Source organism: Humulus lupulus, chromosome 5 (genome assembly GCF_963169125.1).
Source record: "Humulus lupulus chromosome 5, drHumLupu1.1, whole genome shotgun sequence".
In the NCBI taxonomy this organism is placed as follows: Eukaryota; Viridiplantae; Streptophyta; class Magnoliopsida; order Rosales; family Cannabaceae; genus Humulus; species Humulus lupulus.
In genome coordinates, this window is record NC_084797.1 from 13,434,687 (window position 1) to 13,448,079 (window position 13,393).

The following is a 13,393-nucleotide window of genomic DNA, read 5'->3' on the forward strand; positions in this document are numbered from 1 at the left end:
TATTGATAAGAAAAGTCTATTTTGACCTTGGTTGATTAACTTTATTAGTGAACCGGTGTAGGACAGTTTGGTAAAATCCTACACTAGCTATAACCAATTGCCTTCACCATCAATTTAATTTATTTTTTCATATCAATTGTTTTTTTTTTATAAATCTCACTAAGTAACCAATTACAATTCAGTTGATATTTTAATAATGGTACATTACTAAAAAAACAAAATTATTTTTATAGTTGTAACTAGTTACTACAATACTACTTAAAAAATAAAACTTATTTTTGTTGTTATAACCAGTTACCACACATCTCTGAAAAAAATTGATAGTGACACATGATTACTATCACAAAAAAAAATTGTTTTGATAATTGTAACCCGTTACTACGGATAAAATGTTAATTGAAGAAAATAAAAAATAGACAAAAAGGAGAAAAAATAAGAATAAAAAGTAGAGTGACGAAGGTCTCATATTTTTTTCTTCAAATAATTATGTATAAAATATTTTATAAAATATAAATAATAAAAATTAACACAAATAAGTTAAAATTATAAAAATAATCTCAAATCATACCCAAAAAAAAAACTAACTAATAAAATTATATAAAAGATAAAATATAATATTCAAATAAAATTTTACAAATATACTAGAGAAAACTCCGATAAAAATATAAACAAACAAAAAGTATCCCATAAAAAACTTAAAGAAAAAAACTGCCACCCAAAAGAGAAAAGAACGTATGATTTTTGGACCCGTGGCAGTCATATATTATAATAGACGAATAGAGTTGTATCGTCTTCGTCCGTATGAGTGATTGCTTTTTTGACTTACCTGCTAAGTTTCTTCATTTGTATTACACTCTCAGCTCACTCCACTTCCCTCTCTTTCCGAAATCGTTCATTCTCTCACTAATTTCTAGGGTTTCGTTCACGCACTTTGTCTCAGAAGTTCAAAAGCTTAAGCTTGAAGGTCTGTCGGTTCAATTCCATTTTTCTCTGTTTAATTTTTTGGTCGAACAGTTATTCATGGATCAAAATCGTAATTTGAGGCATGAAATGGAGTTATGACTTATTTAAATGTTTGTATTGAGTATGTATCCATGTTGATCGTATACGTTTCCAGAACGGAGAACTTGATATATGAATGTAGACGTTATTATGCACTTTTACTATATGTTCTGCTTGTATTGCTTCATCTTTGGATATTTTTTTTTTTTTTTACATTTTTAAGCAATATTCATTCGGATTTTCTATTATTTTGAGATTTTATAGACATCGAGATCTTGTTTGGATTGAGGTAGTTTTCAGTTTTGAGAATTTTTATACTTTTAAACAAAAGATAGGATTTTTTTATAAAGTTTTATTGGTAACTTTATTTTTTGTTTTAAAAATTGTTAGCAAAATTTTCAAACAAATTTGTAAAAGAAAAATGTATAATACTTGCAAGCCCCAATAAGTAATAGCACTAATTCTGAAAACTTACTACTTGGGTTTGCTATTATTTTGCTGGGCTTTGAGCCGTTATTCTGAAATTTTCCAGGTTTCCCGCTTTCTGGATGATATGGAGCCGGAAACGCTGTACCAGAAAGGAAAGAAAAGGATGTTGAGTGAAATCAATGATGGTGGGAGTAATAGTATAGTTAAAATATATAGGTTCAAAATTCTTTTACCAAATGGAACAACCATTGGTTTGAATTTGAGAGAATGTGGTCCAAAAATGCCTCTAGACGAGTTTGTTAGTTTGGTGAAAGATGAATATTCTCGAGTTGTGCAACGTTCCAAATCAATGCAATGTAAAAGACGTATCAACTGGAATGCTGGTTCTTTATTTCTGCAAGATGCAAATGATGCCAAGATGACAAGCATTGTGGATTTCAAGAATTTCAAGCCACATAAATGCCACATTTTAATACTTCACGTGAGTATAAGTTACATGGGGTGCTTGGTTGTACTTGAAATGGGGAAAATGAAAGAGAAGAGATGAAAGGAATTGATTTTTGTTCCTCGAGTTGGTTCTTTCAGTTTAGTATGGTATTGCTTAATATTTTGTTTGCTTTAGTTCTTATTTTTCTACTTGTCTTGCTTCTGAATTAGGATGGTTCCAGCAAAGTTGCTGAAACTTTTGAGGTTAGCACTCAATCTGCTTTATCTGAGCTTGATTTTTATATAATTGTCAATGGTGAATTAGTGGCTTTAATACATCTTTATAATACTAATATAAGAATTTGTCCTTAGCCTCACATTCCAATTCCCTGAGTTGCAGAATATGTGGGATTTGACGCCTGATACTGACTTGTTAAAGGAGGTACCAGAATCGTACACATTTGAGACTGCTCTTGCAGATTTAATTGTAAGTGTTCGGTTCAGTTGAAAAATCATGAATTTTGCTGCGTGCTCAATTTTCTTGTCAACTTTGTATTTAATTCTCTTGTGTTCATTTTTACCAGGACAATTCTCTGCAAGCAGTATGGTCAAACAGTAAAAATAATCAAAGACTTGTAAGGTATGACATTGATGTAATATTGGTATAGCTACATGATTTTCTCATTTTGTGGTCCTTGATTTTTAGAGAACAATTATTTTTTATGCTAGCTGTATTTGCAGATTGATTTTTTTTCCCTCTCTAATGTACTAAAGAAGGGGACTGAATTTGAACTGGTATATATTCAGTTGGCAGGCAGAACCAAAAAAGTAAACTTATATCCCATGGAGTCTATGATTGTTTTATTTTTCTCTGCAGAATATCTAAGATTGAATGTCATTTTGTTTTATCTTTTGAACACAACTATTTTTAACATGCTCTGTTCTGTCATTTTCTAGTGTTGTTTGTAGCTAACTAGTAGCACAAGATGGTGCATCTTTAACTCTTAAGTTACATTAACTGTGATTCAACACTTACTTTATTTGCTTGTAATAATTTCTTCAGTTTCTCTTTAGAGTATATAGAGATTGTGCTTTATCTTTTCTCACCGCCACATCTATTTTTTATGATTTTGCATTAGACTTGTAACAATTTTTGTTTTGATGTTTGCAGTGTGGATGTTTTAGAAGATAGGATTTCAATCTTTGACACTGGCATAGGTATGGATGGCAGCGATGAAAATTCTATAGCAAAATGGTATGTGCTAGTAGGTTCTTTCCAGCATTTTGTGTGCATTTGAATTTAAATGGTGATTTCTTTTTATTTGAGGCATACCAGTTCTTAACTAGCGTCTTCTACACTATAGGGGAAAAATGGGTGCCTCACTTAACCGGTCTGAAAAAGAACAGGCTATTGGGGGCAAACCTCCATATCTAATGGTAAACCAGTGGATTTATATTATTTGGGGTTTTTTAAATCTTTTTATCCTATATCCAGCATGAAACATTCCCTGTTTCCTATTGATTTGCATTTTATTCTATTATCATGTTGCTGTAACAGCTGAAGTGTCTTAGTTGTAAAAATGTCTTGCATCTTTTGATACCATAATGTTAAAATTATGTGCCTCTTAAATGCTACAGTCTTTTATTGATCAAATGTCATTTAAGTGTGTTATGAGTCGTTTTTCCTAATTATGCAGCCTTATTTTGGCATGTTTGGGTATGGAGGAGCTTTTGCCTCCATGCATTTAGGGAGGTATGAACATGATCCCAATTCTTTTATTTTCCTGCGTTGGAGTCTTTTTAAATATTCACTAACAATCATTTATTATCTTTCTTTTCACTATTCTGTTTCAGACATGCTTTAGTGTCTTCAAAAGTCTTTTTAAATATTCACTAACAATCATTTATTATCTTTCTTTTCACTATTCTGTTTCAGACATGCTTTAGTGTCTTCAAAAACAAAGGGTTCAAAGAAGGTATATACTTTACGTCTTGAGAGAGAGGCGTTGCTCAGCTGTTCTGGCTCTGAGTTTAAATGGACGGTAATGGAGTAGCATAAGCAGTTTATTTTTCTTTGGAGACTAAATGCTCTCTTCTGTTTTCTTACATTTCTTTTCATGGGTTTTATTATATTATTACTTGACAATGCCTGGCTAATTGTTTTCTGGGGCTGAGGCCAACTGTACTTTTTCATATTAGACTGCGGGCAGCCTAAGGGATCCTTTAGAGGATGAGCTTGCAAGAACAAGACATGGAAGCTTTACAAAGGTAGGCTGTTGTATTTCTTTAATGGCTACCAAGTTATTCTTTCATGTGCATCTGTAAGAGAACCTTTTCTAGGGGAGAGGGGAGGGAATTGTCATTATACATTTTTTTTACTTATTTTGCTTATCGTAAGTGTTCAAAGTGGCATTTGACTCATTTGATGTGCGTTCAAGAATGACACTTACCTTTGCGATTAACTATTCCTTTAGCATTTACATAGTGGATGTTTTTTGCTGATAATTTATATTTGCCTTGAGCACTGATATTGTGCGTCTATGTCATTGATATGCCTAGCGAGTCTGTAACTCTATGGTTTTTGTGAACATTAAAACTATTTTGTAAAATTACTATACTGATATGAAAATTTTTGCAGGTTGAAATTTTTGAACCAAATATAAAGACTAGGGACTTATTACAACTTCAGTGCAGGCTGAAGGACATATATTTCCCATATATTCAGGTTTGCTGTACTTCTCTCTCTCTATCTTTTTCGTTTATATTTGAGTTAGATTGCTTGGACCATGGAGGTTTTGGCATGGATTCTGTATACATTATAATATAGAGTTTGTTTTATTTGTACGATCTTTCTATTACAATACCACCCTTAATATTCTCACTTTTGTCTTCTACGCGTTACTTTTGTCGGGATTGCAGTGCGATGAGTTGTCTAACTCAGGGAAGACAATTACACCGATAAAATTTCAGGTTTACTCTGGTCTTGTTAAGAAATTTAATTTCTTAAAGTTTGTTTATTGATTAAATTTGGTTATTATGTAAAGTTTTTTTATGGGTTCTTGCTGAAGTACATACAAATACTATTTGAAGAAGTACTGAAAAGAGACAGGATAAGAATACTTGAAAAATGAAATTGGAAAAGAAATTATCATATGCTGGCTGTGTGTGTGTGTGTGAGTGGATTATCTTATGAAAAAAATATTCAGTTTAAAGTGTAGTCTTATACATGCTATTTACAAGTAATTCTTTGTCACTGAGACATTTATGTAGTTTTTACTTTTTCTTATTTCTTATACTAAGGCTCATGCAAGAAAACGAGTAGACCTGGTTACTGTTTCAAGTATTTGAGTTCATTATGTGATTTGTCAGGTTAATGGCACTGATTTAGCTGAGATTGAAGGTGGGGAAGTTGCCATTACAAACTTGCATTCGAGCAATGGTCCTGATTTTGTTTTACAGGTTCATTTCTCCTTCAAGCAAGACAGTAAAACCAAGAGTCCAGGTAACTGGCTGTGGCTTCTTTTGCGAACTCGTGACATTGTTAATTGTATTTGTTTGTTTTCTAGTGTCATATCTATTAATAGCTACACTTTAATCTTAAATATTTTTTTTTGTTTCTCAACTTAAAATTGTGTCAGGTTCAAGGTCATATCAAGAAGCCAATGCACGGCTAAAATGTGCTTATTTTCCTGTTGTTAAGGTAAATTATCATATGCATGACTCTTATTCTTTTTGCATATACTTGGGAAATTTAAGTATAGAGTGTCTTTCAGGGAAAAGAGAATATTGAGAGGATTTTGGAGAAATTAAAAGGCGAAGGACATGAAGTCTCTGAAAAGTATGAAAACTTTAGTCGTGTTGCTATTCGGCGGCTTGGCCGTCTCATTCCAGATGCTCGTTGGGTAATTTTTTATCTTCTCATTTTTTATACATTAGAACCTCCTGGAATCTCCATACATCGATTGTGTAGTAACAAGTGCTGCTTGAAATTAAGAATTACCATTGGCATGAAATATATTAATTTTAGTTTTCCGAATCTAGAATGAGTAAAGTCTTCATTTACCATTAGTGCCTGAGTAGTACCCAATCCACTAGGGGTTGAAATTTATCTTTGTATAGTTTCACATTTAAGAGACCCATTTTCAATTGAGGTCAGTCTAGTCATTGCTTAAAGATGCAAAAAATTATGTTATCTTAATTGTCTTTCCTTTAATAACGTAATTAAAAATAACTTCTCAGGCGTGGCTGCCATTCATGGACTTGAGGCATAAAAAGGGAAGTGCAGCACAGATATTGAAGAGGTGTTGTTTAAGAGTCAAATGCTTTATTGGTAGGGTGACACAACCTTTTTTTTTTTCTTTCCCCCTAAGAGGTGCTACATATCTGCACTTTGTTACGAACAAATTTATTTGTTTGAGGATTTTCTATATTGCTTTCATTTTCTTGGTTAAATTAAACGATGCCATGTTGCAGATGCTGATGCTGGTATCAATCCAACTCCATCCAAGGTAAATTTTAATGCTATTCTTTCATTTCTGCAGAAAAAGTTAAGCAAATGGTACTCTCTCTTTCTTCCTGTTCTTCTGAACTATGTTCTTATCTGGTTGTTAGTGCCTTGTACAGATGCATTAGTGATTTCATATTTAAAATATAAATTGAAAAGTACGTGTGGTCATTAACTTCTGTAACCTATTTACTGTACTGGCTGTGTTCAATAAAAATGTGCATTCTGCATCTTTCCTACATATCCTAAAAGAAAATGAGATATCAGTAGTTTCATTTGTGTGCAGCGTACAACTCTTTCAATTTGGGTGTACTCAACAAATGTATCTTTTTCTGCAGACTGATCTAGCTCACCACAGTCCGTTTACTACTGCTCTAAGGAATTTTGGCAATAATCTTCGTGAGAATGAGAAAGGTCTTCTTTTGTCATGGAACATTTGTGCATCTCAATCTAATAGTCACTTGAGGCTAGCTTAAGTGGTTTTGGTTGGGTTAGTTTGTGTAAGTGTGCAGGTACTCATTGTAATTGCATCCTATGAAAAAATCCAACTCATTCTATTACTTTTACGTTTGCAGGGATAGACGTCAGAGTCTATAGAGATGGGAAGTTAATGAGTTCTTCGCAACTAGAGAGAGATTATCAGGAATGGATTCTTCAGATGCATGGGCAGTATGATGAAGAGGTTGATCACGGCGAAGATGAACCTGTACTAGTTCTAACCCCAAGCCCAGCAAAAGGAAAGAAAATTGGCATCTCCTCTGATGGTAGGAATGAGAAAAAAAAAACATTTCAGTTGCTGGATTTAGTAGGATAAAAATTGAAAGGTGGAAAAAACCAATTGGTTTCCTTTAAATTCTTGTTCTCTCTCTCTCTCTTCTTCTTCTTCGGAATTATGACTTTCATTCTGATTCTATTTGGTGCCATTTGATTCCTTGAATTTTCCAACTAATTTCTTCCATTTTTTCAATGTTAAATCAAAGTTTCAAGGCTTAACAAAGTTATTAAGAGGAAGGAGAAAACTTGGGAAGCTGGCCAAAAGATAAAAATTTTGAAGGGAGCATGTGCTGGTGTTCATAAAAATAATGTCTATGCAACAATAGAATATTTTTTATTTAGAGGTCTCCAAGGGGATGCAGGTGGTAAGTATTTGTCCTTGTAGATACTATTTTGTTATGTCAAATTGAATGGGTTATTGTTCATGCTAGAGTTTGGGTGAAGATTTGACCCTTGTTTCTCTCTGTGCCTTTTTCAATAGGGGATGGTCAGATTGTTTGCAGGTATATTTTGTACGTTTTGAGTAGTTAAGGTTTTTTATTTATTTGTATCTCAAATTATTTTCTAACAAAAAATATTTTGTATTACATTGGACCAAAAAGGCCACTTGGTACACCAGATAAGGATGGGTGCGTTCTTTCTGAAGTTGATGGGATGATGAGTGTTAATATGAATAGCTCCTTGTCTTTACCTATTAGTGTAATTGATTTCGAAAAGGTTCCAGCATACTTTTCTAGTAAAATTTTTATGGTACAAAGATAAATGAATTTTCTTTCATTTGCTCAACATTTATCCATTAATTGCAGTGCTTACCTGTTGAAAATGCTGAATGGAATAACCAGATGGATAAGCTTCTTCAGAAATTTCCATCTACAATTGACTTGCTTAGTCCAAAAGAATGTGAAGAATTAGAGGTTGGGGTAGAGGTTAGAGTTTTTATTTATTGTTTGTTATCTTTGAAGGAACAGTGTGAGATTTGACTACTGTAAAGTGTTGACTGATTTCATTTCTGAAGACGAAAAAATATATGTAGTTCGAAAGGGCAAAAATGGTGGCTTTTTTTTTTTCTTCTTTCTGATCAAGTAATCAGAACCTTTCAAATTCATGGTAATGTCTCTGTTTTCAGGAATTGCCTTGTACTGCTACTGCTGGGAAAGTTCCTCCCAAGGAAGTTGTAGCAGTTGTTCGGCCTGGAAATTATGTATCTAAAGGTGATTCTAGAGTTCTGGAGCAGAGATATATATTCAAATCTAATATAGAAATGCTGTTGGAAGTAAAGTTCATTGGCGAAGAGAAAGATCCTCAAAAACATGAACACGTTTTATCGAAGCGGGTCTCTCCTTCTTCAAATCATGGAGTACATGGTATATACGTCTTTCCACTAAGGTGCAAGCTGAAGCACCCACATTTGTTTCAAAAAGCTGGGGTCTACAAATTTTCATTTTCTCTTGTAAGTAGTGCACAAAAAATTCCCATTTTTTTTTTTGTATCTAGAATTATATTCTAAATCTTTTTCTTGTGATGTAATATGATTCATCGCCATTTTGTTTATAAGATTGATTCAAGTTGTGAGAGGCTTGTCAAAAGTGTTAAAGTCAAGGCATCTTCTGAGATCGGGAAGTGGGCAATTTTAAGAGATAAACAGAGCCAATCATTTAGTGTGAGGTAACTTTTTAAAATTTGTTGTACTATGTAAATTTTAAATTAATAAGTTTTGTTATTGGGTTATGTGTTTTTTTTGTCTTGTATTAAAGAGAAAACTAGATCTCTTTTGCAAAATTATGTTCTTTCTTTTCTTATTCATCCTTTTCCTTCTCTTATGGAATGAGGAACAAGATATTAGCTTATTGGCTCAATAACCTTGTTGTGCAGTGTTGGTTCAACTTTGAGACCTTTCTCCATTGCATGTTATGATATCTATGGCAATAGAACTCCTCTTCGATCAAATCCTGAAGTTGTGGTCCAGCTCCAAGGAAATAAGGACTCAGTTTCTCATGTTAAAAAAATTGAGAGTGGCCTTTCAATTTCAGAAGGGAAGCTAAAAATTCAGGTATGGGTTTACATTTGAAGATGTTGCACTCTTGTTCAGGTAATTATGCAATTGCATTATGTTTGTATTTACTATATTTGTCAACATTTTGTATGTATTAGGGCTTGCTAATTGAAAGCAGTGACTTGGACAAGATCAGACCTGATTATGAAGCCACTCTAGTCATATCTAGCTCAGATCATAAATTCTCAGTTCCCATACCTTGCCATGGTATGTATAACTTTGTGCAAAAACAAGGACATAAAATTCAAAATTTTGTTGTTTTGCTATTTAGTGATATATATTTTTTGTATTTCATTTATGGTTATTTTCCTCTGCTTTGTGGTATCAGTAACTCCAGGTTGTTTACAACTTGTTAAGGCCCAACAAGCAATTTTGGCTAACCAACTTTTGCCGGGATGCATTGTTAAAGAGCTTGAATTAGAGGTGTATCAAATTTTATCACTCGCATATCAATTCAAGAACTTTAACACTCTAGATTTTTAGTTAATTGATTGAAACCTGGTGACTGCAACAGTGGGCAGATGGTTTACTTTGTTAACAAGGCGTCTTATATTTTCTTCTCTCCAGATGTTGGATGCATACGGTAATCATGTTATGGAAGGCTCTGAAGTTCAGGTGGATGTACAGGGATTTCAGATGCTAGATCACCTAGGCCCCAGGCGTAAGGTCAGTATCTTTGTACATTTCTTGCATAATTATTTAATATGAAGCATATAATTACCGTAGCTTAATAGGTTAGTATGAAGCATATAAGATAGGCTCACCCTTTTATTATTGGTTTTACTATGTTCTGTTTTCTGTTTCAAGCTATATTTCAGCTTATTGAGATAGTCTTTTGATCTCTATTCTTTGTATTTTTTTTCTTCCCCATTATTAATAATACAAAGAAGTTTCTTTTTTTTTTTTTTAAAAAAGGAAATTACCATAGCTTAATAGTTTTCCTTGGAAGAAAGTATTTAATTACTTCTAATGTTTTAGTTCTTAAAATGGACCTAAATGCATATCATCTTGATAATAATTCGTTAAATATAGGTGGATTCTGATGGATGTGTCGACCTTAGTGGTCTCTTGAAAGTAACAGCCGGTTATGGAGAGAATGGTAAGTGCCTTTACCTGAGAGCTTTATCTCTGTTAAGTTGGACTTGTAGATCTCTAGTTATGAGTGGTAATGCAGTTTTATTCATGCTCTTGTGCCAGCATCACTTAGAATAACACGAGGCAAACGTGTGTTGAATAACACAAAGTTTTGTGTTTGTTTGTATGTGTAAAAAAATTGCTATGCTATTACTACGTATACAACTCTTGAAGTGTATATTTATTTTATTGTCTTCATATGGAAGTAAAATCTCTGTTTTTGAGTCGATTAAGCAAAAGCTTGAGAATATCGTCAAGTGATGAATGAATGACATATGTACTCAAAAGAAATATGTAATATTGACTTACAAGTTACAACATGTTATACTATATTTGTACTATTCATTCCATATCTGTGTCTTGTGCAGTATCATTCTCTGTATCATCAAAGAATAAAGTGTTTTTCAAACAAGAGTTTCAGATTGAGAGACGGGAACTAAGAATTGCATCGAAGGTCAGTGTTTTCCTGCTTTATCTTTCTGCTTCAATCAATGCTGTATATCTTTCTACCACCATTTTCTTATATATATAAAAAAATATGTTATTAGGTACCTGAGATTCTTACCACTGGTTCCATACTGGAAAACATCATTTTTGAAATTGTCAACTCTGAGGGTATTGTTGATGAAACTATCCACCATGAAGAAAAAACTGGTCTATCACATATGCTTACAATTAAGGCTGATTGGCTTGATATGGAGGAGTCCACCCGATATACTTTCAAGCATGGGCGATGTGTTGTTCCTGCTATACTTTTATCTAAAACTGAGGGGACCATTTGTTTCTCAGCTTTCCACTCTCGTCATTCAAGCCTTAGTGTGAATGTTAAGGTTGGAACAACTTTGTAAAAGCTATATGTGATGTTTTTATTTTTTCGCTTGAAGTAGTTTCAACCATGATTGTTTAACTCTTTGCAGGTTCATATGATCAAACCCGCGATACCAACTCCAAATTTGGAGCATAATAAGGTTTCATCTACTCATGCATTGCTTCTTCAGGACCCAAGTTCAATTAATCAAGTTGGTGTAAACTATATCATGTCCATTGAGAATAAAAAAAAGGTGCTGCAAATATTATCTCTCTTTTAATATACTTCCAAAGTATATGCAGTCTATATCTTGGCTTGGATTAACCATTAAGTTTCACAGGCTTTAGGAAAGATAGATCTTCCCTTTGGGAACACATCTCATGTTGGAATTTTGGGTTTCATAAGTTTCATTTTGTCACTGCAGGCCCTTGAAGAGAAGATATGTAAAACTGGTTTGGCAATCCAAGTAGTGGAAGAACAATGTGCTAAGTTAAACAAAAAGAAGGAAGAAGTTGAGCAAACTATAAAAGAATTGCAAGGTTTTGACTTGCTAGCACATCTATAGCTATTCTTTTTTATCTGTTGGTGATCATTGTATAGGAGTGTGATGTAGCTATACCTGAATGCATTTTTTGCTTTTTAAATTTTTTTTTTTTTGGCTAAATAACCTATACGGCAATGGATAAGACACTCTCTTTCTTTATTGCATGGCCTGGACCTTGTTTTTCTAGTTGTAGGCCATGTTTTTTCTAAATTTAGATTGTGTCAATTGAAGTACTTAACAATATTATGTATTTGTTGTGAAATTTCTAGATTCCACTGAATCACATTCGTTGGGATTCTTAAATCATTTGTCCACGAAAGAGGAAGTAATGGAGGATATAGAAAAGATCAGTAACTCTGCTGCTGCCATTCTTTGCAATATTTCGAGGGTAGTTCCATTCCAAGAGCCAGAGAATCATTTAATGAAAGACATAATAGGGGTGGTTGCTTTACTTGGTAGAGTTCAATATAGCCAGCTTAGCAGGTCAAACATCTTGTATTTCTATTTTCTCAACCTAAACACTATCATTTCAATTGATCGTTTTCTTTATTCTGTTTTAACTTGCTGTTTTGTCTACATGTAGGATATTGTCAGAATATTTGGGTGTAGATCAAATGCTAGCTGTTGTCACCAGATCTTTTGAATCTGCTGCTCATCTTGAAATGTATACACATACTGGTGAAGTTGATCGCAGCAATGCTCTTCATGCTGAAGCAGCCATTCTTGGGAAATCCATAAATGGTCGATTTACTGTTATGTGCCTTGACAATATAAGGTGACACCAGAATCTTGTTGACTACAATTAATTCTGACTCAACATTATCTTTTTTGTCTTATCGAGCTTATTTAGAAAATAATAATAATCTCTGTTAACTTTATCTATTTTTCCCTTGACAGTCCATACAGAGGTGGCTTTGAAGATCACCCTCAGGGGAAGCTGGCTTTACCACTTCCTTGTTTTATTGATGGAACCATTCCAAAAGGTTTTCTGGGATTTGCCGTAAATATGATTGATTTAGATGAAGATCAGCTATCCATAACAAACAATTCAGGCAATGGTCTTAGAGAGACGGTATTCTATCGCCTTCTTGGTCAGCTCCAAGTTTACCAAACCAGGGAAGACATGCTAGCAGCCAGTGCTTGTATAAAACATGGCGCTGTATCACTAGATGGTGGAATCTTGAAAGAAAATGGTGTAATGTCTTTTGGATTTAGGTATGTTTCTCTTTTCTTTCTTTTCTATATCTCACTTGCATGATTTTGTTACCTTAAAATGATTTGTCCTCTGATTGTCCTCAGTGACCCCGGAGTATGTTTTCAAGTTGTCACGACAAACAATGAGATGGCTCTTTCTCAAGAAAATTTGAAGCTGCTCCAAGACCAGAAATCAGAATTGAAAACCATCGATGATAAGATAAAACAAAATGCCAAACATCATGGGCAAGTTTTAAACTATTATGAAAAGACAAAGAAAAAGTTAAGCAAGTTGATGGACGATGTGGAACGGAACCTATAATGAAACAAGGATCCAACACAGAATAGTTTCTACATTATGATGACAAATCAAGTCATACCTTCTCTCCACTTTTAATTTAATTTAGGGGTGTATATATATGTATAGATGAAGTACTTTGGGGGTTTTACTTTTCATCATATATTTATACGTACAATATGATGATAAGGAAGTTATACTTTTTTATAGTTTGTTTTGTTTTAATT

At 33.4% G+C, this 13,393-nt stretch overlaps 1 protein-coding gene across 3 annotated transcripts; it reads left to right on the forward strand.

Moving 5' to 3' along the window:
- The first annotated feature begins 698 nt into the window (after positions 1-698).
- On the forward strand, positions 699-13,379 carry LOC133834508 (structural maintenance of chromosomes flexible hinge domain-containing protein GMI1-like). 3 transcript variants are annotated; one of them, XM_062264147.1, is made up of 38 exons: positions 699-964; positions 1,535-1,912; positions 2,089-2,121; positions 2,258-2,344; positions 2,442-2,497; positions 3,029-3,112; positions 3,222-3,294; positions 3,555-3,610; positions 3,794-3,899; positions 4,057-4,125; positions 4,496-4,582; positions 4,777-4,827; positions 5,227-5,359; positions 5,496-5,557; positions 5,631-5,759; positions 6,097-6,187; positions 6,331-6,365; positions 6,700-6,775; positions 6,937-7,125; positions 7,342-7,500; positions 7,617-7,638; positions 7,738-7,852; positions 7,942-8,049; positions 8,262-8,585; positions 8,691-8,800; positions 9,008-9,185; positions 9,287-9,395; positions 9,517-9,611; positions 9,756-9,854; positions 10,221-10,287; positions 10,691-10,776; positions 10,871-11,152; positions 11,240-11,383; positions 11,555-11,669; positions 11,944-12,157; positions 12,258-12,449; positions 12,572-12,889; positions 12,974-13,379. In XM_062264147.1, exons 2-38 carry the CDS (start codon positions 1,556-1,558, stop codon positions 13,188-13,190), a joined length of 4,728 nt encoding a protein of 1,575 aa, XP_062120131.1. In that variant the 5' UTR covers positions 699-964; positions 1,535-1,555; the 3' UTR covers positions 13,191-13,379. The 3 variants fall into 3 exon arrangements, with proteins under 3 accessions (XP_062120131.1, XP_062120132.1, XP_062120130.1); XM_062264148.1 differs by having other exon boundaries at positions 7,738-7,834; positions 7,942-8,061; XM_062264146.1 differs by having other exon boundaries at positions 700-964; positions 7,942-8,061.
- Positions 13,380-13,393: the final 14 nt, after the last annotated feature.

Excerpts from the sequence above, each read along its gene's own strand:
- LOC133834508 (XM_062264146.1), top strand. The coding sequence starts at position 1,556 with ATGGAGCCGGAAACGCTGTACCAGAAAGGAAAGAAAAGGATGTTGAGT. Across the intron at positions 2,498-3,028 it reads AATAATCAAAGACTTGTAAG|TGTGGATGTTTTAGAAGATA; the intron begins GTATGACATTGA and ends TGATGTTTGCAG. Across the intron at positions 9,612-9,755 it reads TTAAAGAGCTTGAATTAGAG|ATGTTGGATGCATACGGTAA; the intron begins GTGTATCAAATT and ends TCTTCTCTCCAG.